Consider the following 27,728-nt stretch of genomic DNA (forward strand, 5'->3'; position numbering starts at 1 on the left):
ATGTTAAAAGCTGTTGTTTGAAAAATAACCAAATCTTACTTACTTTTTTTAGCTAGCTGTAAAGTTTGGTAAGAAATGGGACAGTGAAAATGGGGAGCAAGGGGATCGGTCATTATTTGGTTGTGGTTCATTTTGGGTTACCTGGTAACCTTGTTAGGAATCCTTGCGCCATGTATGTTGAAAGTGCATGTCATTTCATAAAATTTGGAAAAGTAATGAATGGAAAACCAGCTTTTAAAAAAAATAAATTTTGTATTGATATCTTTTGGTTTTCTATCTCCTCAGTTTTCTTTGGAGAGATATCTCCTTTATCTCCTGCTCTTCCTCCCAGAAACTATTTCCTCTAATAAGAGTGTTTTTGGAAAAATAGCTTTAAAGAAAACTCCAGGAGAAACCCAACTAAATAGTTTTAGAATGAAACTGGAAGGACAGAAAAACAGATGTGAAATGGAAAAGATCTGGAAACATGTTTATAACAAACTCTTTTCTTCCTTTCCTCTTCCCCAGACCAAATACACATTCATATATAAATATAGATAACATGTATGTTGATGTTTTGTCCTTTCCTCTCAAAGAAGACCATGACATCAGGTAGGTGATGTCACGAAAAGTACATAAATTGGATTTGAGTGAGGGGTTGCTGTGCTAAGTCACCAGACTCACTTTCTTCTCCAGAGCCATCTGGGTCCAGTGGTCAGATAGGAATCAGGATGACTAGAGATGGCCCTGGATGTGAAGCAATCAGGATTAAGTGATTTGTCCAAGGTCACACAGCTAGTGTTAAGTGACTGAGGTCAGATTCAAACACCTGTCCTGACTCCAAGGCCAATGCTCTAACCACTCTGCATATACACATATATGTAGCTATATACATATGTGTAAAGATATACATACACAATTCCATGCTGAAGGGGACACAATTTTTGAGGTCATTGGTTCTAAAAAGAGGGGAAAGAACCAAAGCTTTGAGATAAATCTCAGACTTTATTACCATAAAAGAAGACTAATAATTCCTATGCCTAGTTTTCCATCATCTGCACAAAATTTTTATGAGCATAATCTCCACATGAAGGTATGAAAAGGAAAAAGGCAGGCCTCTGTAAATGAGATACCATAGCAGAACCTAGGCAGTTAGATGGATGCCACAATGGATAGAGTGCCAGCTCTAAAGTCAGGAAGACTCATTTTCCTGAGTTCAGATCTTGACTTCAGACACTTACTAACTGTATGACCCTGGGCAATTTACTTAAACCTGTTTGACTCAGTTTCCTCATCTGTAAAATGAGCTGGAGAGGGAAATATCAAACTACTGCAATATCTTTACCAAGAAAACACCAAATGCGGTCATGGAGAGTCTGACATGATTAAAACCAAATAACAACAAAATAGCAGACTGTATCTTCATAATTACACATTTGACTGAAAGAGGAAGAAAATAGAACTTCTCACTGTACTTATTGTTTGTTGACTATAAAAACTCCTTTGCTACAAGATGTGGTGGTACAATACTATAATCCTAGCTATGGAGAACTCAAGGCTTGTGGATTCCTTGAATTCAGGAGTTCTGAGCTATGGGGGTGGTGGTAATTCTTTGGGGTATCTGCACTAATATGATGATCCCAAAGAGTAGGGGAAGGGCATCAGTTTGTTTAAGAAGGGGCAAAATGGAAGGTTGAAATAGAGCGGGTTGAAGATTCCATGCCAATCAGACTGAAGCTGGGCCATTAAGTAGCTCTAGTGCTTTCAGTCTTGGCAAGATAGGGAGACTTATACTTTAAAACAACAAAACATTTGATTCATTAGAGCAATACTATCTTAAAGATTTTCCCATGAGTATGCCAAAAATAACACAAGATTCCTTGAAAGATATGCAACAAAGGCAACATTGATAGATAATACTCCGAGTAATATTTTTTTGTGTGTGTTTTTACATTGTCTAGGGTGTTTGAAAAGCAAATAATTTGTTTAGGTTTGGTTTTCTTTGTAGGAATACTTTCAATTATTCTTTTCTATTGAATGTACAGCTGTTTCCATTTCATTTCATTTCAATATTAGGTTTTCAGGGTATGTCACACCTTCGGGGTATGACCTCCTTTGCTCTTTGGAAGACAGTATTCCATTCCCTCTTGCTATTTCTGATGGATATAGAACAGTCTTATGTTATTTGAATCTCTTTTCCTTTATATTTAAAGGTATTTCCCCTATTGTTTGTCATTGAAATTTTAAAGTTTCAATACTATGTGTCCTAGAATTTTCAGCATAGGGTTTTTCCACCACTGGAGGCAATCTGCAGATTCTTTCGACTAGCACTTTGTTGTCTGTATTAAAACATTTTCTTGTATTATTCTTATAGTTCTCAGAGATGAATACTACTTAAGTTGTTTCTATAATCCTGTTTTTGAAGTTAATATGTTTTGCTTGTGTGAAGATCACATTTTTATATAATGTTATTGCTTTTTGCCTCTCCTTTTCTAGATTGTTCTTCACTCAATTACATTACCAATGAATTATTCTCTTTTTTGTTTCTGCCAGTTATTTCTTCTGTTCAAGTTATTTCTTCCAGTTTTCCAATTTTTCTTTTTCTTTTTCTTTTAAATCATTGGGGAGATATAAGATCCTCTATCAGGTACTGATTAATTTTTCTTTGTCTTGAAGTATTTATTCATAATGTCCAGATTTGCCCAGCTGTTACTATTGGTTTATCTGCTTATATTCAAAGTCTTTAGTTGAATTTTTTTCCTCCTGAGATCCTTGGCAATTTCAGTCTTTGTTTCTTTTTATTCCCTTATTGCTTAGTTTCTGATCCATTCCCATTTGATTATGGCCCTCCTGAGGGCTGGACCTGAAAACTGTCTCATCTTACTTCCATACTGATCAATTCACATTTCACTGGTTTCAGTCTCTGTTCCAAGTGACTTTTTTTTGCAAGACCATGGGATTAAGTTACTTGTCCAAGGTCACACAGCTACTAAGTATCAAGTGTCTGAGGCCAGATTTGAAGTGATTCTAGGGCTGGTGCTCTATCCATTGCCCTACCCCCCCCCCCCAAAGTGACTTTTGTGGATACTGAAGGAGCTCTAGATAGATGCCATACCTTTTGATTCAGGCAGGCCTGGTTAATCCATATTCATTCTGGTGTCCTGCCACACTTCTGTTGCTCATTTTTCTAGCAGAATATATCTGCAGTATAGAGAGGAGGAGGCAGGAGGGAGTTGAGATTTGTTACATGTCTATGGGTCAGCTTGTGGAGGCTTGTCAGAGCAAGATGTGTAGTGGGGTAGAGGGTGCTAAACTATCAAGTTATGGGTTATGGATTAGCCTTCTCAGCTGCTAGTTCATTAGATTTTTATATCCTTGGGGTTCTAGGTATCTTAAATAGAGGAGTTAGCTAAAAGTCCTTTATCTCTTATACATAATTCCTCTTATGGAGAGATTTGAGAGATAAAGATCAGAGAAAATGTTTGGTCCTCAACCTAGTTAGTTATATGACCTGGAAATTTCTAATAATATCAAGCAAGTCCTAAAACTGGGAGAAACCTGTCCCCCAAAGGTGTTTATCATTGTCATGAAGGATGTTTTCAATGATCCACATTGAACAACAATTCTCTATGGATGGTGAGGTACTCCAGATGTTCTTGTTTGTAGATGACATTGTACTGATAGCATCATGCTCCTGAACATTTCAGGATCTCTTAAATGAGATCCATAATCATTCAAAAGAGTTTGACTTGACTATTCACACAGGAAAAACTAAGTGGATAAAGAATGCCTTATTGTTTAGAGGAGGAAACTATGGCCCTCTGTAAAATTAGGGGATAAAAATAGATGACGTCCTAAGTCCTCTGACACCTATGAGACATAGATTGTTAATAGTATATGGCTAAAAATGGGAAAGAAAGACTGTCAGTTTATACTTAAGCACTACAAACCATGGCCCAGATACACGGATTAGTTATAATCATTACTATTCAATGGAGAAGAAAATAGACTAGAAGGTACTCCAGTATAAAGTGATCTTAGGCAAGTTACTTATTATTTCTGGGTTGGACTAGATGACTTGTGAGGTCCCTTCCAGCTTTAGATCTCAAAGATAATGAGGAAAGGGTTGACATGAAATTGTTTTTATAATTTTAATTTAATTTTTTTCCAATTACATGTAAAGATAGTTTTCAACATTCATTTTCTGTAAGATTTCGAGTTCCACATTTTTCTACCTCCCTCACTTCTCTCCTTCCTTCCCATGACAGTGAGTAATCTGATAGAGATTATGCATGTAAAAACAGTGGCATTGTTTTAACATGATATGGAGAAAGAGTCCCCTCATCTGTTAAGATTTTGAAGTATTTGTAATTGCATTGGTGAGGATATTGTACTGACCATTGCAAACTCTAACTCCAACACCTTATAAAAAAGTTTCATGTATTGCTGTGTCTTCTCCCACAAAAAAGAAAGAAAAATTGAAGTGAGTTATCAATCTTCCAGTAATAAATCTCTCCTACTTTAGTTATGATAGCATTCCAAGCTTTTCCAGCTTGATAGAACCTGACAGAACTTGTTTTGGCCAAACCCAGGCTCTTTTCCATCCTATAGTGAGGCACTGATGGGAGAGGACTTCAATGGAGATTCACATTTTGTTGCAAATGAAAATGGGTAGAGTTAATTCAGAAGAGTGAGAACTTTCTTGGCTTCCTTTGGTAATTATTTAGATTTTTAAAGATCTTAAGAAAGACTCAAATTCAGCACTGATTTAGTAAATATTTGCCAGAAAAGAAGCAGAGCCTACAGTCTCCTTTTTTAAAGAAATAGAGGACACAAATTGGAGCAAAAATGATGTAAGGAACCCAAATGGCAATTTTGTGATCGGAATTGAACTAAAAGCTGGAGAATTAGAAAAGTTGCAGTCCACTTTTGAATTTTGTAGACACAGCCATTGTATGACCTTCCACATGAGAAGGGCAACTTCCAAGATGATAAGTTAGTTGTGCTGAATTTCTAAGATAGCACTAGCAACATACATAACATTTCCCAGATCAAGTGACCAACTCTCAAGAAGGACTGTAGAGGTCAGATTCATGGTAATCCCTGCGGATACAAATTTAAATGCCATATGGACGAGTGTTCTAAGAAAGTCTGCTCAGCAAAATTAAAGTTATGCCTTTGTAATTTAGAATGGAAAGTCTAGCTCTGTAACTTAGTAGAGTTACAAGGAGATCGACCCTGGGGATTATATGAAGTGTAAGGAAATAGACATGGTGCACAAATGTTCAGAGAAATTAGTAGCTATATTAAAGGGTTTTTTACATTTCTTGACACCCCCTGTACTCTCCCCTGGAGAAACTGAGCCCTAGGACTGAGCAAAGAGCTTTTTTGGGATTTGAGATTCTCATGAGTATTTCTTTTGGTACTTTATGATAGAACAATATCCTAAGGTATTTCTTCTTGTGACCCTCTTCCCCAAGCACCTTTTTGTACCTGAGGGTTAAGTCTGGAATGACTGGCCATCCTAACTGGGACTCTAGACCATCTAAATATTCCCTTGAACCCTGATCTTGACTCCGAGATCAAACTAATGTCTCTATGCTTCTTCAGAACTGCCTTCACTTGCTATCCAGCTGGAAGTCCCTATCATTAATTACATATGGAGAAGCAGTATAGATGGATTCCAGAAGACCTGGGTTCAAGTCTAGCTTATAATGCACCCTGGCTGTGTGATCCTTGGCAAGTCACTTAACCTCTAGGTCCCTTAAGTAACTTGCTAAGACTATGAATTTCAGAGCAGGAGCTGATCTGTACTGGTCAAGGGAACTTACTCAGTGGTTGCTCCCTATAGCCATGAAACCAACACCACCAGTCCAAAAAAAACCCCCAAAAACCCAAAACTCCCAACCCAACCCATAAATGTACTCTTTCCCTCTATCTAATTCTGTTTCTTCATCATAACCTAGAGATGAGGGACCCTGGAAGATTACTGGTGAAGTACAAACTCTGGTCAGTCTTACTAAGCTCCAAGTAGGATCCCTGAAATCAATTGTGCCTATTGCCCAAGGATTAGCATTTAACTAAGGCTCATCACTACTAGGTTGGATATTCTTTGATCATGGCAGCCCAAGAAACAAATGGCTAATGGGAGGAACATTAAAAATGAATGAGAAGAGGGGTACTCTTTCTCCTTGGAAGGAATGAGTCAAACAAAATCTAGACACTGAGGGGAGAAATCAGTGGATTTTGATACTCCCACTGCCAGAAGTTAATAGTTTTTTTTAATATGCCAACATTGATCTATGGAGACTGAAATGAAGGTATTTCTATAGAATAAAAAAAATATTTCTTGAAATGCAGAAACCAGTTTGGCAAGACTAAGAGCCTAGCATGCTATGAGAGATAAGCTAAGTTAGGTGTTGAGATGAGAAGGTTTGAAATGGCAGTTGGAGGGTTAGCCTATAATGGGAATGTTGTCTATACTATAACCCAGGGGTGGAGAACATTTTTTCTATCATAGGCCATTGACCTACAGTTAAAAAAAAACCCCAAGTTACATAGGCATCCTCCCTCTATAAAAATTGAGGGCTGTACCGAAATAAAAAGCAACTTAATTTAGTTTTTATGAAAGAAATGTAAAGTATTCCACTTTTCTGATGTTTAAATTAAGATCAGAAAATTAACACACAAAAACATACATTTTAATTCTATATTACATCTCGATTGGACAGTGAAGAAGAGGGAAAGAGTGAAATTAAAAGGAAAAAGAAATTGAGAAAAAAGAGGTAGAAAAAAGAGGCTGATAAAGATATATAGGGAAATAGAGATATTTTAAGGAAAACTATGCACCAGGAGAGACAGAGAAATCAAAATCCTGAGGTTGACAGCACAAACAAATGATGGTATGTGAACGTTTATAGAACATCATTAGTGATCCTGGGTAAACTACATGCTATTTGTCCCCAGCCCAAGTGAAAATGTAGGTTACCATGGTAAGGAACAGTTGAATCAGCTATCATGGGACCTACAGAGGACCTTGTGGTGGGGAGAACTACCCTGGGGAGGAAGAGAGCTCTCAGGATGGTGGTGTTCTGGGTCAAAGATCCAGTGGTTCAGTTCTGGATCTGGTTTAGGAAAGAAAGGGGAAAGTGTGGGACGGAGTAGGGGTTGCAAGAGTATCACTAACATGAATGTAAATTTCTCTGGGGGCCCTTGCTTCTTTAGGGGGTCTATCCTTGCATTAAACCATATACTCTTCTTAATGGATACCCTTCCAACCTTTGAAATCCCCTCCTTTTGGAGACAATCCATGGTTGACCTAATACACATCGATGGTATCCATTTTAATGGTTCGAAATGAGGTGACACACTGCCATTCCTGTGTAATTTGGTTCCTGGTCACCATGTTCTGTATTGTTCATGTATACAAAATGGGGACCAGAGAACAATTTAGGAACTGACCTTGGACATCCTTATCCAATCACATAGCATCTGAATGTGATGAACTCCCAGTTCTCCTAGCATCACATATACCTTTGTGGTTTCTGTAGCTCTCAAATCACATATTTCTGAATTGATAAAGAACAAAGTTATGATGCCACTCATCTGAGATGCTTCCCCACTCAAGACCCCAGTTTCCTTAGCTGTAAAATGGGGGGTGGGGAGAGGGATTCCTTCCAAATTGGAATCTTCTAACTTCACTCCCAGGCAGCCGTGGAATCTCTTTCTGCTTTAGAGACATGCCGACTTTTTTTTTTTTTTTTTTTTTTTTGATGAGGACTTGTGACCAGCTGCTAGGGCTTTCACCTCCCTCTAAGGTTACTTTCCATCCACTTTGCAAGTCTCCTGTATATTTCTATATATGTACATGTTGTCTCACTCATTAGAATATAAGGTCCCTTGAGGGCTGGGACAGTTTTTGCCTTAAAAAATGATTCCTCGGTCTTTGGTATATTAAAAACCCTCAGTAACTCCTCGATGGATTGCATCCATCACAAAGCGTAGAAGGTTGGTAGTTGGTTGGATACTTACAGTCTTAGAGACTTGCCTGGGACACTGAGGGGCTAACTGACTTCACTGGGACACATCTAGTGGCACTTGAATTCAACTCTTCCTGTCTCTAGTCACTTCACCATATTGTTTTAGTCAGACAGCTAGAAGACGTGAGGAGAATAGGAGGTCAACTATTCAATAATGGGAAATTAGTGGAAATGGCAAATGGCAAAAGGAGAAATCAAGGGTGCTAGGTCAGAAGGGCTCCATTTTTAATCCATTAGCTTTCAGGGTTTTTGAGAGTAGTTGTTTGGAATTGTCTTTTATTTTAAAAGTCTGTCAGCTATAATTTTCTTAAGATTGAAAAACAGTTATGCTAAATTTTATGTTAACTTTGTTTTTTTGATAAACATACTTCGGTAATTTACCAGTGTGTGTATGTTTTAAGAAGCTGTCCTGTGTATGGCGTTGGTTTTCCATCTTTAATAACATGGCTCAAAGTCACTGGGTGTCTCTCTCTGTCTCTTTTAGCTCTGTCTCCTTTTCTCTAAGGCCCTTCTTTATGCAAGTCTTAGATTCTAATCAATCACATTTTTTGTGCATTAATAAACACTCACACCATCATTTGTTCGTGCAAAAGATGGTGTTTTTTTCCTACTAAACTCCTCTTTAAATAACACTTCACCAGTTCAAGTGTTTCCAACTGTTAAGTACATAGTTAAGAAAAAAAACAATATCTATTTCCAGGATTGAGTATTACAGTAGTATCAACAAAACTGTGAAAGCCTTGACCTGGTTGGGAGATCCTTGATGGAGGGTTCATGGGAAGAAGTGAATGTGGCACAAGGTAGAAGAAGGACTCCCAGGTGTGAGAACCTGGGGCATCGAAGCATCACAGGATGGGAGGACATAGTTTACCTACGTGGGAGTTTCAAATGAATGTTTATTTTCTATCCAAAGGACATAAGCTGACCTTTATATTTGGAAGGGGAAAATCTGGTCAAATACTCTCCCCCACTACTCATCGTCATGAACTGTGGACCTAAATTTGAACCAACCTGGCTTATTTACTGTTCCTCAAACAAGTCCCCCCCCCCCCGCCCACATCAGAACCTAGACGAAGGGGTAAGTGACTGTCTAGGATATATCTCACTGCAGAATGGGGTGGGGGTGGGGGGAAAGATGATATTTTAAATATTATTTTTTTTATAAATGCCCCTAGTTTTAATGCTAGAGACTCCACTTTTACTAGGTTTGTTTTTTTTTTTTTGTGTGTACATACATAAGATAAGCAAAGCACTATGGATCACAGTGAGGGTTAAAAGTTACTGGTGGATAGTAACATACCCAGGAAATACCCAGGATGCCTTGTTCCCTCTGGGTTCCATAAAATCCCAGGACTATGCCTTTGCTCATACTGTTTCCTACCTCTGGAATGTCCACTTTCCAGGTATCCCTGGAAATTTCTCTTATCCCTCAAAGCCCAGCTTAAAGGCTACCTCCTTCCTGAATCCCCACTTGATCCCCCCGGTAGGAAGTTATTTCTCCTATCTCTGAACTCTCAGAGAATTTTTTTCTTTTTGCAAGGCAATGGGGTTAAATGACTTGCCCAAGGTCACATAGCTAGATAATTATTAAGTGTCTGAGGTTGGATTTGAACTCAGGTACTCCTGACTCCAGGGCTGGTGCTCTATCCACTGCATCACCTAGCTGCCCCTCTCATAGCATTTTTTTTTAGGTTTTTTTTTTTTTTTTTTAGCAAGGCAATGGGGGTTAAGTGGATTGCCCAAGTCCACACAGCTAGGCAATTATTATGTGTCTAAGGCCGGATCTGAACTCAGGTACTCCTGACTCCGGGGCCGGTGCTCTTATTCACTGTGCCACCTAGCCGCCCCTCTCATAGCATTTTGATTAAAATGCTTCTCCTCTTGCTTTGGGTTAATTTAGTTGGAAGCTCTCTGTGGGCAAGGATTATCTTTTTCATTTTTCTCAGTCTCTATCTCTCTGTCTCTCTTTCTCTCTCTCATGCATTCTTTTTACCCTATGCTGTTTTATCTCCAGTCAGTGACTTGCATAGGGCCCTGTACACAGTAGATATTTAATAAATGAATCAATATAGCAAAGTCATCATTGATATCAAATAATAGACTCCTCTAAATGTCAGTCGTTTTGCCTGCCACATTCTCACACATTAAATATTAAACTCTTTGATACCCAGGGTTCTAGTAGCCAATCAGTCATCCACTGTATATCTTCCCAGCAGCATCCTAGATGCTGGGTAGCACTTGGGAACTTTTGCACTGATCTCTCATGCCTGGAATGTACTTCCTCTTCTCCTCCATCTCTTGTTGCCTTTAGAAGCCAGCTCAAACATCACCCAGGCCTTGAAGTCATTTCTGATCTCCTGTTTCATCTTTTCTTTGTGTTCCCAGAGCACAATGCTCTGCTAGGCACCAGTTGGTGTTAAGTAACTGGGCAGATCCAACTAATGGACATAAAAAATATAGGGCACTTATGGACTAATCCTGTGCTAGGGACTCCAAAGAAAAGAGATATTATAAAGAAGGGAGCCTTGAACAGAGGCTGGTATAGTCACAGAAGGCTTTTGGGAGGAGGCGAAGCTTCGGTTTGGCCTTGAAGATAGATAGGATTTGGACAGGCTGAGAAAGGAATCAAATGAGATAATATTCTCCAAGGCACAGTACGGAATGAATACTTATTCTATTCCATTTCAAAATATATCACATGTGGTAATAGCAACATAGGGTGAAAAGAATGAGAGAGAGAGAGAGAGACAGACAGACAGACAGACAGACAGACAGACACTGGCAGCGACAGACAGAGACAGAGAGATAAAGTACATGTGTGTGTATGTTGGTGTGGTGATGGGACAGGTGGGATGGACTGAGTCATTCCAGTTTATGGCCTTCTCTAGTAGGCATTAATCCCCATTCTTTAACCAGTCCTTCCATACCCTTATGCAGTATGGTAAAGTATGATGACCACTAGGCTTTGAATCCTAGTTTCTGGCAGTTACAGTGGGATTCAGAGCAAGCCTTGGGATTCTTCCGAACCTCATTTTGCTCCTTTAGACAGTGAATATTAAAAAAACTTGGCTTACATAGCTTATAAGGTCATTATGGGGAAAGGCACATTGTCAATCTTAAAGGACCATAGAAATGAAAATTATTAACCATAGTATTGGACTTGATTTCAAGAATGGTGGAACCTCAGAACCTGTATAATACTGAAGGATCTTCTGAATCATCAAAGAAAAAAAGCATACTCCATTCAACCTAATCAAGCTTTATGTGAAGTCTATTATAGTCTATCTCTCTGAAAACTGGGAAGCCCTATATAAAATGAGTGAATTCCTGATTACTAGAACATCAGATCAACGCATTAGTCCCATTCCCTAACCTTACTGGTCAGCAATCTTCTGTTTGACCACTGGGGATCCACGTATATCACGACTGGCCAGACTGACCTTTGGGAAATGCCACAGCTGGCTTGATGGTATGCTAAAGAAATGAGCAGACACTTTATACTTGACTAATGCTAAGTAGCAACAAATTGGAGGCAGCTATGGCCATTTTTCTGTCTTTCTGTAAGATCTCATGCCTGACAATGAATGTCAGAGCCCTTTAGAACATAGACTGTCAGAGCTAAATGAGACTTTAGGACATAGACTATCAGAGTGGCAAGGACCTAGAAAGGAAATGTCCCAGAAAATGTTAAAGCCAGAGGTCACCCTCATACATAGAATATTGGAGTGAAAAGGGACATTAGACCAGAGAAAATCAGAGCTAGAAGGGACCTTAAGAAAACAGATTGCCAGAGCTGGAAGGAGCCATAAAAACAGATTGCAGAGTAGGTAGAAACCTTAGCACATAAAACAACAGAGTGGCAAGGAAGGGGTTTTAGATTAGAATGTCTGAATGGATAGATTTAAGAACAAATAATGCCAAACCTGTAAAAGATACTAGAGTTCCAGAGTCAGAAGGGACTCTAAAATTTAAAACCTAAGATCAGAATTAAGAGGGACTTTAGAACAGTAAATATCTGAGCTAGGAAGGAACTGAGGCCACAAAAAATCAGGGAAGGAAGAAACCTTAGTGCCTCAAATGTCAGAGTTGGAAGAGACCCCTGAGCTCATTCAGTGGGTTTTAGGGGTATTGTACCATTGTAAATGAGAGTGAAATGAAATGCATCCAGCTCATTTAGTTAGACTTTGTTCATAACTTTTCCCCACTATTATCACTTCATTTATCAGAAAGGGCTACCCAGCAGGATTATGGGGGGAAACAGAATGGAGAAATAGACAACACTTTAGCACAAGTTTACCCATGAGGATTATATTTTTCAGACATGACCAAGCTATTTTTTTTAAAATACAAAGTTTTTACTATAGCATAAAAACCAATGTAAACATTGCCTTAGTATTCCTGTCAACATGCCACTGAAAAAGTAAAATATATAGAGCAACAATACAATTTATAGTGAATTTTCACTCAAATGCATTTAATAGAATATACTCTTTCTCAAATGTACATACACACTGGCATTTATATATATATATATACATACATAAAATATATAATTAAAAAATAAAATGAACAAAAAGATTTAAAACATTAAAAAAATTTTCTCTTATTAAATTTGAATTCTAGTAATGGCATACATCTCTCCCATAACCAATTCTGTGACTTTCTCCTGCCCACCCAAGAGTTACTGCCTCTTGAAGAGGGCCTATGGATGGCCCTACTCTTTGTCAATAGAACCACCACTAACATGGGTGGCAGAGGGGGCAGAGAGAGAGAAGAGATTGGGACACACTTTACCAAAAAGTGATTTAGCCTTTGACCAAAGAGATTTCCCTCAGGCTGTGCTCTTGTAAGGGACCACATCTTGAGAATAGTCCTTGTCTATGCTTTCTCTAGACCCTGCAGGCACTCTTTGCACTTAATGTCCCTTGGCTGTACTGTTGCCACTGAAAAAAAGTTCATGGGGCAGGGAGGCTAGGTGGCGCAGTGGATAGAGCACCAGCCCTGGAGTCAGGAGTACCTGAGTTCAAATCTGACCTCAGACACTTAATAATTACCTAGCTGTGTGGCCTTGGGCAAGCCACTTAACCCCATTGCCTTGTAAAAACCTAAAAAAAGTTCATGGGGTTCTTTCTGTTGTCATTATCCCATGGGCATTATGCAAAGGTGAATACTGGGGTGGTGGCTGAGCATTAAGTGCCAACCTAAGACACCGAAAACCACATCACTTCCATATGCAATGCCACCATTGGAAGTAGAATTGTTTATTATACTTTTTAAACAAAGACTTACTTGCAAAGTGTAGGCACAAACAGCAACAATACTATACAGCGTTTAGTTTTTGGTTGTGAACTTAATTTTACCACCTCAGAAGTCATTAGGATCCATGACAACATGGATGTAAAAAATGAAGCAAATTTTGCAGGCACAAATATCCAGATATTGGCTTTTTATATTCTGTGACATTTAAATACATATACACATCTCTTTCTATCTATCTACTCTATCATCTATATATCTATGTGATTATAGCAAGTAATTACTTGGTTAGTTCCTCTTGTTGACATAAGGATAACCCTATTCTGTGCACAATTCACCTACCTTTTCTTGGAAAGAGGCCTTCTTCTTGGGTGCATAGGTCATACTAGATAGAGAATGCTTTCTAAATGTAGACAGCCTCTGCCTGAAATTACCCCCTGAAAAGAAATAGAGGAGTGGGTCAAAGCAACAATTTGATGCTGCCAGAGACAAGGTTATGACCACTGATTTCTGCATGGCAAGGACAGACTCACAGTTTTTATTTTCATTGTTCAAAAAGTGAAGGTGGATAGTGCGTTGAATGTGATAAGGCATGAAACTGATCAAGAAGGCAGCTGTTACAACAATGATCATTCCTACAGCCTTCTTACGACTTGGCAGATTTTTCTTCATTGAATTCTTTAATAAGGTCAAGATGATCATAGTGTAACAGACAATTATGGTAACAAATGGAATGATGAAGCCGAAGAACAATGAGAAATAGTGCAAGGCCAATACCGTTTTCTTACCCTTTGAGTCCTGTGGAGGCTCAAAGCATTTGGTGTTATTCCCTTCTTTATAGCTTTTGCTCATCAGAAAAAAAGGTGAGCTGGTCAGGATAACAAAAATCCAAATGATTGCACTTACCACCCTGGCTTTTTTCTGGGTCACCAGGTTAATATTTTGGACTGGGAATACTATGGCCACACAACGGAAAAAGCTCATGGCAGTCATAAAGAAGATGCTACAATAGAGGTTGACATATAAAGCATAGGTACTGAGGCGACACAAGAAGTCTCCTAAGAACCAGATGCCTCGATGAACATAATAAACTACTCGAAAAGGCAATGTACACACACAGAGCAGGTCGGCCACAGCTAGGTTCACCATATATACTTGGAAGGCTGATTTCTCATGGTATGTCCTGATGAGGACATAGAGCACAAAACTATTGCCGAAGAAGCCAACGACAGAGACCATTGAGTACACAGTGGAGTATACTTGATTGCGGAAGTCATCGATAGTGGAGAGGCAGCTGATGTTGACTTCAGATCCTGTCATATTTCCTACACCGTCCATGGTTCTCTGGGAATGTCCGCTTGGCACCTAGCATATAAAGATGAAACCATCATGTCCATTTTACGAGGCCATCAATTACAGGAAGTTCTCATGTTCCACTTCATAACTTCATCATGTATCATGTTAAAGCCAGGATAGGGAATCTTTTTTTCCGACCAAGGGATACTTCACTCACAGGAAAAAAAAAATCAAGCAAGGGCCACATGCAAGGAAAAAGGAGCTTAATTTAGAATCACAGAGATGAGAACTGGAAGGACCTTTGAGGTCACTTAGCCCAACTCTCATTTGATAGAGGAGAAAGCTAAAGTCAGTGTTTGGTTAGGTTTACTTTTTTTTTTCTGAGAGAGGCATATATACATTAAAGATTAAACTCCATGATTTTAAAATTGATAACAGAAAAACGCATTCCCAACATCCCATTGAATATCTCCACCTGGATGTCTTACTTGCACTTCCAACTCTAAATATCCCCAAACTGAAATTCAGCATTGTCCCTTTGACCCCTACTCTCTCTCTTGAGCTCACTCTCTCTGTGGAAAGGACTCCTTGGTATCTTTTCAAACTTTTTCCTATCCCTTGACTTATATACATCAAGTTTCTCAATCTTCTGGATGTGCTTGATATTTTGGTATCTCCCCTTTTTTTTCTTTCCCACTTTTTCCAAACTAGTTAAGTTCTCTTGCCTCTTAACCAGTCTCATGGTCTCTAGCAACCCTCTTCTCCAATCTATACGAATATACTGCCAGGTTAATTATCCTAATTACATTGTTCTGCTGTTTCCCTGCCTCCCCCAAAACCCCAAACCACAACCTTAATTCTCTCTACTCCCATCCTTTCCCATGCTGACTGAAACAAATTCCAAAATCTCAGACAGGTGGTTATTGAAGGCCTTCCAACATTCTGCTCCAAACATACTACTGCCTCTTGAACCTTAGTATAACTCAATGGTTTTGCCCATGCTTTTCTCTGCTAGGATCTCCTTGCCTTCATCTCTGCTTATCAACATTTTACCCTTTTTTAGGTTTTTGGCAAGGCAATGGGGTTAAGTGGCTTGCCCAAGGCCACACAGCTAGGTAATTAGTAAGTGTCTGAGGCCGGATTTGAGCTCAGGTACTACTGACTCCAGGGCTGGTGCTCTATCCATTGTGCCACCTAACTGCCCTCATTTTATCTTTCTTTCTTTTTTTCAGTTCTTTTTCTTTCTTTCTTTATTTTTTTAAATTTATTTTTATTAAAGATATTATCTGAGTTTTACAATTTTTCCCCCAATCTTGCTTCCCTCCCCACCCCCACGGAAAGCAATCTGTCCGTCTTTACTTTGTTTCCATGTTGTACATTGATCCAAATTGAGTGTGATGAGAGAGAAATCATATCCTTAAAGAAGAAAAGTCTAAGAGGTAACAAGATCAGACAATAAAATATCTGTTTTTTCCTAAATTAAAGGGAATAGTCCTTGCACTTTGTTCAAACTCCACAGCTCCTAATCTGGATACAGATGGCACTCTCCTTTGCAGACAGCATTTTATCTTTCTTTAAGGATAAATGGCACCCCATCCATATTGTTTACCCTAATGGACCTGGTCAAAAGGGCTCTTCTCTTCCCAACTCCTGCTGTCCTCATGTTCTCTTTTACTGCAGCTAACACTTTCTACCTTGGATGTTCATTCCTGGCAGTTATTCTGCCTCTTGTACTATCTGTATATCATGCAGTGAGAGGGCAGGGCCCCCATCTTCTTTGTAGTCTCCAAGGGCATAGCTCCAAGTTTAGTTGGTAGTAGAGGCTCCATAGACATTTGCTGAATGAAGACATTCTTATTGAATAATGATGCATGGGGACTGTACCCCATAGGCACATATTCCATGTGTTCCCATACATATTGGGAAGGGTATGACATACAAACATTTTAATAAATATTCAACTTACTTATTATCACCAATTAGGTGGGAAAGTAGAAAGAGAATAAAAAATGAATCTTGGGCAGAAGTGGTAAAGATTACTCTTAAAAATCCAACAGATGCTACAAAAAGCAAACTAGTATTAGATTATATTTGGAAATGGAGGTGACTCTAGGCAAAAAGAAAATTTAACATTAGCATTGTTTCATGAATATATACATAATGAAGAGGAGAGATAGAAGAGGAGAGGAAGAAAGAGGGGGAAGAATGAAAGAGAGAGAGGGGGAGGAAAAGAGAGGGAGGAAAGGAATGTGGGAGCGGGAAGGAGAGAAAATGAGTGAGCGCATAAGAAAGGGAGGGAAGGAGGGACAGAGACAGATGGAGAAACAGAGATAGGGAGAAAGAGATGGGGGGAGAAAGAGAGGAAAAAGAGAGAGAATGAGAATATAAACTAAGATAAGCCGCTTTCCATTTCTGGGTCTTAGTCTTCTCACCTATAAAATGGGGGGGAATAGGGAAACTATGTTTGGAGTCAGAGGGTTTGGATTCAAATCTTGACCCAGTCACTTATTAACTGTGTGATCCTGGCTCCACTTTCCACATCTGTAAAATGAGGGGATTGGATTCATTTCCCTGCCCTCAGAGTAAATCCAACTGACAATGTTTATTCCTACCTTTCCCACAAATAAAATTTTGTAGAAAATGGTTTCAGATCATCCTTTTTTAGTGAGAGTATGAAGTGGAGAGAAGGAGGTAGGAAGGAATGAGGAAAATAGCCTCTGATTGAAAATGGTTCCCAGGTTACAAAAGAAAAAAAGACAGAGGGAGAGAGAGAGAGGGAGAGGGAGAGGGAGAGAGAAGAGAAAGACAGAGAAAGAGAAAAAGAGAAAGAGAGACAGAGAGAGAGAGAGAGAGACAAAGACAGAGGGGGGAGACAGAGAAACAGAGAAAGAGAAAGAGAAAATGAGAAAAAGAGAGAGAAAGAGAGACAGAGAGAGATGGAGCAAGAGACAGAGACAGGGAGGGGGCAGGGAGACAGAGAGATGAAGACAGAGGGGGAGAGACAGAGAAACAGAGAGAGAGAAACAGAGAGACAGAGATAGAGAGAGAGGAAGACAGAGAGAGAGATAGAGATAGATACATAGAGAGGAGATGGAGAGAGAAAGATGGAGAGGGAGAGAGACAGAGAGAGGGAGACAGAGACAGAGAGAGAGACAAAGACAGAGAGGGGGAGAGACAGAGAGAGGAAGACAGAGAGATAGAGATAGCTAGATAGAGAGAGAGGGAGGAGATGGAGAGAGAAAGATGGAGAGAGAGAAAGATGGAGAGAGAGAGAGAGAGAGAGAGAGAGAGAGAGAGAGAGAGAGAGAGAGAGAGAGAGAGAGAGAGAGAGAAAGATCTGATTTTTCCCCCTTCTGTAGAGTGCTTTGTCCAGGCAGGGCCAAGGTACTACTGGCTCATCCTCAGGAAAAGCCTACATTCCGCATTAACAATGCGCCCCCTGGTGGACACTAGGTTGCTAACCAGGAACCCTGAGCAAATAGGCCAAATGTTAGATATGGAAGGGACTTTTTGTTCTTCCTAGTGTAACCTTCCTCCATTTGATGATGAGATAAATCCAGTCTGCCTAACAAATGGTGAACAGGATTTGAACCCCTCTGGCCATAAGGCCCTTGACTGAGAGGCTCACTGAGGCCATGCCCAGGATGAGGCAATGGCTGCCCTGGAATTAAGGCTCCCAGCTCTCCCCCAGTTCTCAGATACCTGGGGGCTGTCTCTTTGTTCTAGAAGCTGCTCCCAAGGTCCATTTTTCTGTTTCTTCCCAACTTTGCCCTCTTCCTTTTCTTAGCTTAATGGAACTCTATCTACTTAGCTGCTTTGCCCCTCTACCATTCTATCAGAGTGGCACAATATTTGCTGTCTGCATGTGATCTATCACTGTTCCATTCCCTCATTTTCCAATCCTAGCTTTGCTTGAAGAGATAATGTGACTTGTTCAAGGTCACACATGGCCCAAGTGGTACAGTCAGAATTTGAATCCAGGTCTTCTGGAGCTGGGAGGGATAGGGATAGAGAGACGGTATCAGCAGAATGGAAAAAGCTAAATCCTACACAAAATTGCAAAGTTTGTTTATTATTAGCTCCACTTTTTAAGCAAGCTTCTGGGTCTTAGTTTTCTCAGTGGTAAAGTAAGGGCATTGAATTAGGTGATTTCTAAGATTGATTCATTCTCCCTCTAAAGCCTGTGGTCCCCAGCAGGATGCCTGGTAAAGGCCATTTTGTGTACCTACAAGGTAAAAGGACTGGTTTGGTATTGAAGTTATCTTCCTAAAGATGTAAACATCTCCATTTACTCCATTTTGGATACTTTGTTCTGACATCAAAGATGCCTCCTTGATGGGCTGTGATCTCCAGGTCCTCAAACATTGAGGATATTGGATTGAATTGGCCTGAACCTGGCATTGGGAGCCACTAAGGAGAGCTGAATTTAGGGACTCAGAGGAGACAGTCTGAGCAAAAGCCTAGCAAAAGACAGAATCATGGTACGGAAGGACAAAACAGGATGGAGCCCTCTGTTAATATTGTGCTTTTATGGATAAGACAAGGTGACTAGAGAGGCTCCTGGGAAGGTGGGAATTTACTGGATGATGAGTCGTCAAGTTTTTTCTGGACTCCAGCCACTGGTCAGTGTTAGAAGTCTATAGTACTACAAAGGGCCCTTATTTTAGGGCCTCAGTATTGTTCAGGAACCCCATTGCTACCTCCAGGCCCTTGTCTGGGGGCATTCTCAGCTTTGTCAAATCCAGCTCACAGAGGCCTCTCCAAGGGTCTGGCTCAGCCATAATACAAGTCATGATCAAACATTCCCAGTTGCAATGGGCTAGAGCAAGGGAGCCTGGTTCCATGCAGGAAGAGATGCTCAAATGTGATGTTGATGGGGCCGGCTAGATAGTCTATAGGATTCAATGCCAGAAGGAGAGGTTTGATCAGACAGATTTCCTCATCATGCCCCCCTACAACTCTTTAGGACTTTGCCCTAATTTGCTGCCCCAAATTCAGTTTTTCCATAAACTTTACTTCTATGTATAAATGATCTCTTTCTTCAGTAACCACTACTATAAGACAAAGGCTTGAAAAGAAATCATCAGAGAAAAGTGTCTGAGATGCCTCCTAGGCAGTATAGTGAAGTAAAAAGTGTATCAGGAGAGATCTGTGGGTGAATCCTGCCCTGGACACCTTCATTAGCTGAATGACCCTGGTCCAGTCACTTCACATTTCAATGATTTTTTTCTCTAAAATGGGAATAGTAATCTTTGCTGTTAGATTGTGGTGGTGAGGAGAAACTGGAATCACATATGCAGAAATCCATTTCAACCTTAAAGGGTTCAAGAAAAAAAGGGGCTCATGGTAGCTTTCTCTATCTCCAGACACTGGTTCCTGGTTGTTTTCTAGCTCCTTGTCATATATGCTTTCTGGCTTTTCTAGGATCTAGGTCCTGCTATATAGAAGGCTGGAAAGCTTCAGGGGGATTAGCTACTCTTTTGTATTCCTGGGGCTACTCACCCTCATCATTTTAATAGTTGCTAGAAAGCTGACTGTTTTCAAGGCCCCCACATTGAAGGAGCATCACCCTATTTCCTCCTCACTAGATGGCGCTATTGAGGTGACTTTGCCCCCCACCTGTGCTACTTTTCTGTTTGAAGACCCTCAATGGAAAGGTGTTATATAATTATACAGAATTAGACAGTCTTACTGATCATCTGAAAATCCCTAGGGAGGTTTGGTTCCAATGTCTTTTTAAACTGTGCACAGACCTTTGAGTCAGAGATAGACAAAATGCTTGTTAGGGAAGCAGATAAAGAATGAGCCTAATTAATCAACAACTCCAAGAGTTCCCTGGAGAGTCTATAGCTCATTGCACTCTGGGCCAGCTCACTCAGCCCTTCTGCCTCCATCTTGGAGGGGGTCAAGCAGAGAAAATCTAACCAAGCCTTCTCTGTGGTAATCCCTCCAATATCTGAAGACAGTGATCATGCTCCTTCTAGACTTCTCTTTTCCAAGCTAAATATCCTCTCTTCCTTCAACCAGTCCTCATATGACATGGATATAAGGCCCATCACTCTCCTGGTTGTCCAAGATGTTCCTCAGCTTATCAAAGTCTTTCTTAAAACAATACTCTCAGCGGCTAGGTGGCGTAGTGGATAAAGCACCAGCCTTGGAGTCAGGAGTACCTGGGTTCAAATCCGGTCTCAGACACTTAATAATTACCTAGCTGTGTGGCCTTGGGCAAGCCACTTAACCCCATTTGCCTTGCTAAAAAAACCTAAAAAAACCCCCGATACTCTCACCTGTGGAATTCTGAGGTTACAATAAGAGATGAATCAGGCAGCCATAGGTACCCTCTCCTCTGCCCTATTAGAGCACATGGAGGGCATATCAGGATGGTGAAGGACCTCAAGTCCATGCCATCTGGGGATCTGTGTTTTTTTCTTTTTTGTTTTTTGCAAGGCAATGGAGTTAAGTGACTTGCCCAAGGTCACACAGCTAGGTAATTAGTAAGTGTCTGAGGTCAAATTTGAACTCAGGTCCACCTGACTCCAGGGTCAGTGCTCTATCTACTGTGCCACCTAGTGGTCCCCATGTGGGGATTTGTTGAAACAAAGACCTTCATGACATGAGTTATCTTCCAGTAGTCCAAGGTCTCTATTACATGACAGAAGAATCAATCTTGTGGTTTGGCTCTAGAGGGAAGAATGTGGCACAGTGGAGGGATGATGCAGAGAGTCAGATTTCGGCTTGATGTTATGTTAAAAAAAAAAAAAACAAACCAACCTCATAAAAATTAGAGCTGTCCCAAAATAGAATGGGAGACAGTGGGTTTCCCTCCTTGGGGTTCTTCAAGTGGTATGTGAATGGCCATTTGTTGGGTACACTAGTACATTCTAGAATGAGTTGTATGGCACTAGATGATCACTAAAGGCCCTTCCATCTTTGATACTCTGTGATTCATATGGAGCTTGGGGTCCATCACAACCTTTAGATCTTTTTCTGTGACAAGCCTGGATTTGGTGCCAGGAGACAGCTTTGGGGTCTCAGTTTCTTCTCTAAAATAAAGGTATTAGAATCTACTCCTTAGATTACTACTGGAGTCCTTTCCAGTTCTGAAGCCTAGGATCTGCAACCTTGGCTTTAGATTTATAATCTCATTTGAGCCGCACAACAACTGTATCAAGTTGCTATCATTATTATACCTACAGAAGATTATTCTCATTGTACAGATGGAAAAAGTGAAATTCAGAAAGGTTAAATGACAAATTATTTGCCCCTGTCATCACATCATTAGTGAATGTTATAGAAGGTGAGATATGAACCTGGAGCTACTCATAGATCTCAGTCCAGTCCCCACCCTATGAGATGACTTGCTTAAGGTCTATGGCTTAGTTAGGGACCAAGAACCCCTTATCCCAGCATAGGTTATCTTCTTTACTGTTTGCTTTATGTTCCACTTTTAAGCACCTGAAATTTTCAGTTCTCTGGAGGATAGACACTAGAGAAAATGAATGAATAATTACTTTTGGCTTTGCCACAGGAGTCTGACTTTGTAATTACCTTGGTATATTTTTCCACATGACTGCATGGTTACATGTGTGATCAACTTACAGTCTGGGGCACTGAGAGGTTATGTGACATGGCCAGGGTCACACAGCCTGTCTGTGTTGCAGGCCAAGGCTTCCTGGCTTCTATATCAGCTCTTTAGCTACTATTCCATGCTGCCTGTCTCTTTATAGACTAGGAAAAGCCTTCTTTATTAGGGCTAAGCATAATAACAACTCACTTTTAAAAATCCCAGTCACAGGGTTAGGGCTTCCAAGTTCTTCAGATAAATCAATGGGAGTGTGACTCATACAGAAATATGTTAAACATGATTTTACACGTACAACCTATATCAGATTATCTGCTGCCATGGGAGGAGGTCAGAAACGAGGATGTTAGCAAAATGTGGAACTCAAAAGCTTGTGAAAGTATGAATGTGGAAAACTGTCTCTGTTTGTAATTGGAAAGTAGATAAAAAAATAAGAAAAAAAGGTATATTGGTGGGATTCAGTGACTTTTCAGGTCTAATAGCTTCAAATCTATGATCCTATCAATGACTTGATCTGGGGGTGAGTGGTATAGAGGTTATTACCTCTACTCTATAGATGATAAAGCTGAGATTTACAGTGATTAGATACCATATGGTATCCTTCTCCCAGACCCCCATCTCATCCTGGCCTCTTTCTCAAATTCTATCTCACAGCATTGTAATAGGAAAAAAAGGAGAAAAAACAAACATTTGGGGAATTGTGAAATGAGTAATTCTAAAACAAATTGGTTAGCCAATTGACTTCTGACAAGTTGAATGACTTTGGATGAGTCACTCAGCAATCAATTGATGAGTATTTATTGAAGCTCTTACTCCATGATCTGTTTCCTCACCTTTAAAAGAAGGGAGATAGAGATGGTTTTCTCTAGGTACTCTGCAAACTCAACAAACTACAAATCTCTACAAAGTCAACTGTGCAAGGGTCAAAACCGAAGCCAATCTCAAGTATACAGGATACTATCCATGAGCAGATGTGAAGTGACGACTGCTTTGACCTGTTTACTGCCAAAAGGAATTGGTGGTAGGGGGATGGCTTGGGAAAGACATTGTGTAACCAGGTCAAGGGAAACTTACTGTCTGAACTCACTGAGCCATGAATTCTTCTTTGTGGGGTTTTAGCCTTAAGGTCAGAACATACACTATATTGGGAGTTGAACAACCTTTGGTACCAGTTACTGGGAAAAGAAGTATTTGGTTTAGGGAGCTCAAGTGGCGTTCCTCTAGGAAGGGGCAGAGCCTCCTGGCTCTGAGAACAAAGCTTTCTCTTTCACAACAGGCTGCTTCTCCTGTGGGTTCAGATGGTTATTTATCACTATAATTGGGGGATTTGGGAACAAATGGAGAAGCTTGAAGGCCCAGATACAGGGCTTCCTGGCTCTCACTGACTGGCAAGTCCCTGAGAAATTATTATCTCTCTCCTCTCTCTCTCTCTCTCTCTCTCCTCTCTCTCTGTGTATATATATATATATATATATATATATATATATATATATATATATATATATATATATACACACACACATACATATACATATATATTGGAGAAATACAACCACAGATTAGTAAAGGTAAAGAAACAAGAAAATTACTAAGAGTTCCCATTCCTTAGGATTTACAAAGCACTTTCCTCAAGCAACTCTTGACAGTTAAGGAGTACAAGCTTATTGTAGATGAGGGAGTTGGGGTTCAGAGAGGTTAAGAGACTTACCCAAGATCACCCAGCCACTTGAATGATGGTACTGGGACTTGGACCCAACTCTTCTGCCTTCTGCACCAGGACTCTTTCCACTAGATTCCAAATGGCCTTTGGGAAAAGCAGACAATGTGGAAAAGACGATTGTAGAAGGTTTTATAAGATTAAAAACAAAACTTCTGTCTGCAAAGTCAAGGGATCCCTTTTTTGGCTACTGTCTTTCCTTTCTCAATTGTGCTCTGCCCGTGGTCCAGTACTTGTGGGCTGGCACAAGAGTCAAGGCAACTCAAGTCAGAATCATACAATTCAAAAGGAAGTGAGCTTACTTAGACTCCTCTGGGGAAGGTCATGGGAGCTTGGCAGGCCTAAATACAAACACAGGAGGGAGTTGATTCAGAGAGCAAAGAACCACTACCATATTTAGGGTTCCCCAATAGGATTCTTGTCCTATTACTCTTCCCCCCCTCCATTTTCCCATCACCAGGAGGAAGCTGGAAATGTTGGTTAGAAAACAAACAGGACAATGACTTTTAGGCAATTGATTGTTTGAGTTCCCATCCAGATGTTTGGCCCTGTGTACACAACCTTTGGTCCTTGGACCTGCTCTGTTAATACATTTTCTTTATCTATCCAAAGGGTTTTGGGACTTTTTTCATCACTTTCTATTTTTGTAGTTCAAAAGGACAAGAATTCAATAGTTGGCAGAAGCAGCCTATGTGTCGGTGGACAACACCCTGAATTTGGAGACTGGTGACCTGATGTCTAGTCCTATGTCATTAAGAATGAGGCAAGTGAGGCAAAGTGAGAGTGAGGCAAAATTTGGTCTGGTAATTCAAAGAAGGTAGAGATGACTTCCAATTCAAGTAATCATGGAAAGCTTCATGGGTGAGGTAGCGTTTGAGTTAGACCTTGAAGGGTGAATAGGAATTGGAAAGACAGATTTGGGGTGGAGTAAAAGGACATTCCCAGTGGGAAAGAGCAGCCGTGAGCAAAGCTGTAGTTGTGGAAAAGTACATGGGCCTATTTAGGGAAACAGCAAGTAAGTCCTCCAATTGAAGATGAGTACTAAAAGTCATGTTGCAACCAAATTGTGAAGAGTCATGAACATTGGATAAAAAATTAGATTTCATCAGACAATGGGGAGCTGTTGAAGGATTTTGAATAGAGTGATAAAATAAGAATTGCACATTAGGAAGATTCATTTGTCAGCTAAGTGCAGAACAGAATGGACTGAGAGGCAAGATTGGAGGCCAGGAGGCCAGGAAGGAGGTTGTAATTGTTTAGGTGACAGGCAGTAGATTCCTGGCAGATGGAACACAGGAAGGGGGAAGGCATACAAAATTGTAGGTTTAAAGATCCAGTGTTGGAAGGGCCCTTAGATTTTCTACAAGTAGAAATGATGGAACTCAAGTGACTTCCAGGTAGGGCATGAGGTTGAAGCTTTGCACTTTGGTGACTGGGTGGATAGTGGGACTGTTAATGGGAAGAGGTGAAGAGGAAGAGGAGGTTTAGAGGAGGAAAAAATGAGCTTGGTTTTTTGCCATGATGGATGTGAGGAACTGGTAGACCCTCCAGGAAACGGCTAACAAGGCAAAGATGAATGGCAGTTTAGGAAAGAAATCGAGATTGGAGAGGGAGACAAGAATTTTCAGCATGAGGGTGGGAGCTGGGACTGGGAGACTTGAGAGCACTGCCAAAGCAGAAAACTTAGAGAATGAAGGTTTGAGAAGGTCTTGGGAGGCCCCATCATCTGTTGAGGACAGCTGAGGGGGAGTCCTGTTTGCAGGCAGCAGGAAGGCCTCTGATAGCTCTTATTTTTCCTTTATCTTATTTTCTATCTCACTCTTATTTGTTTTGCTCTTTTGACCTTTAGCAGATACAACCATGTGCAATGGGATGAAGATGGGCTTTGTGGACTGTTGTCTCACAAGTTCATATGTCTGTGTCTGTCACCCCAAATCAACAGATCTTATTAACCTGGTGTGCTGGTAAATGTTTAGCAACTGACTCTGAAAAAAAATGATATGCAAGACACACTTTGAAGTCGGATCTGGGTCATTATAATTTTCTCTTTCACTCTCCTAAGTCGAAAAAAATCAATAAAATAATCGAGTCCCAATTTGGAGCCTTTGCTGATTTCCAAAGTGTAAATATTCACTCTGGACAACTGAACAGTTAACTCTCAGCAGTTCAGTTCTCGTATACCCCTATGCTTATAATCCCTGACATTGGGGTGCTTCTGTATTTAGGAGACTCTCAGGAAGGAATCTATTGAATACTGAATGAGTAATGGAGACTATTAAAGCCTGGATGCTTATATATTGAGAAAAAGGGTTGGCACAGCTTCCTTATCAGCTAGCTAAGTGTAGATGATACCACCTTGAATGAGAAAGAGAATTTATAAAACTTTAGGATTCAGCTACAAAAGGAGCTTTATGCCTACCTAAGAAGCATAAGCTATTAGATCCCCAAGTTTTAGCACTGAGGGGACTGCTTAACCACACTCAGCCAAAATTTTGAATGGGCAAAGGGGTGGATGAGCAGAGAATCATAGAACTGGAGCTGGAAGGGACTTAGCTTCTAGTAGGATTCTGAACTGTTTCTGGAGTGGGTTGAAGACTGAATAAGTCAGCCAGTAACAAACATTTATAAAGTGCTGACTATGTGACATTCCAGTGCTAAGCTCTGGGAATACAAAGAAGAACAGCAACAGTCTCTGCTCTCAAGGAGTTCACATTCTAATAGGGAAGACAACTTATAAGCAACTATGAGCATACAAGACATATACAGGACAGATGGATAGTTACTTCAGAGATAAAGACAATAGCAAATGGGGGAGGTGGAGAAGGAGCTCCTACAGAGGGTAGGATTTGAGTTGAGTCTCAAAGGAAATCAGGGGACAGGTATTGGGAACCCCAAAAAGAATGGAGGCAGGAGATGAAGTGGCTTGTTCAAGGAAAAAAAACAAAGAAGGCCACTGAGGCTTGATCCTAGAGTATATGGAGGAGTAAAAAGACTGGAAAAGTACTTTGGAGTTGATTGCGAAGGGTTTGAAGGGTTCTATAATGCCAAATAGAAAAATTTACATCTAATCTTGTAGGTAATTGAAGCAATTGGAACTTTGTTGAGTTGGGGAAGGGGTGATGTGGTCAGATCTGCACTCAAGGAAAATAATTTTGACAGTAGATTGAAGGATGTTTTGGAGTAGGGAGAGACTTGAGGCAGGAAACCAGCAAGGTGACTATTTCAATTGTTCAGATGAAAGATAATGAGGGTAGTGACTATATGAGTGGAGAGGAGATGTATATGAGAGGTAGAATAAGATCTGGGAACAAATTAGACATCCAGGGTAAAATGAGACTGAGGCATTAAGGATGACATCCAAGTTATGAACCTGCTGGATGGTGAAGATGGAGGTACCTTCAACAGAAGTTTAGAAGAGGGGAAGGTTTTGGCAGAAGGATAATAGGTTCTGTGTTGGATATGTCGCCTTTGCAGTACCTACAAGACACATACCCAAGAGGCAGTTGGAGATACAGGAATGGAGGTTGGGGAGAGATGAGGATTAATTTTGGAAATCACCTCTGCATAGAGATGAGAAGTGAGCACACAGGAGCTGACAAGATCAATAAGTGAAATGGTACAGACCGAAAGGAAACAACAGTCCAGGGCAGAACCTTAAAGGACACTCACAGTTAGTGGACATGACATAGATGAAGAACCAACAAAGGAGATTGAAAAAAGAGCAATCAGACATTTTGAACCACAAAACAGCAGTGCCATGGCTACCCAGAGAGATCAAGAAGTATGAGGACTGCTAAGAATCCATTAGATATGGCAATTATGAGATCATTAAAGAAATCATTTTCAGTTGGCTCTCAGT

General features: G+C 40.3%; 1 protein-coding gene across 2 annotated transcripts in view; it reads right to left on the reverse strand.

The window, feature by feature from the left end:
• Nucleotides 1-9,796: 9,796 nt before the first annotated feature.
• The window catches only part of CYSLTR1 (cysteinyl leukotriene receptor 1), a 37,310-nt gene continuing 19,378 nt past the window's right edge, over nucleotides 9,797-27,728 (reverse strand). The window contains exons 2-3 of one of the 2 annotated variants that reach the window (XM_074200461.1): nucleotides 23,861-23,956; nucleotides 9,797-14,639 (exon numbers count right to left, since the gene is read on the reverse strand). In XM_074200461.1, coding sequence (XP_074056562.1) covers nucleotides 13,593-14,612 — 1,020 coding nt within the window. In that variant the 5' untranslated portion in view covers nucleotides 14,613-14,639; nucleotides 23,861-23,956 and the 3' untranslated portion in view covers nucleotides 9,797-13,592. Of the gene's footprint in view, nucleotides 14,640-23,860; nucleotides 24,252-27,728 lie in introns of those variants that run through there. The other variant, XM_074200462.1, reaches the window with a different exon arrangement.

Source organism: Macrotis lagotis, chromosome X (genome assembly GCF_037893015.1).
Source record: "Macrotis lagotis isolate mMagLag1 chromosome X, bilby.v1.9.chrom.fasta, whole genome shotgun sequence".
NCBI classification, from domain to species: domain Eukaryota; kingdom Metazoa; phylum Chordata; class Mammalia; order Peramelemorphia; family Peramelidae; genus Macrotis; species Macrotis lagotis.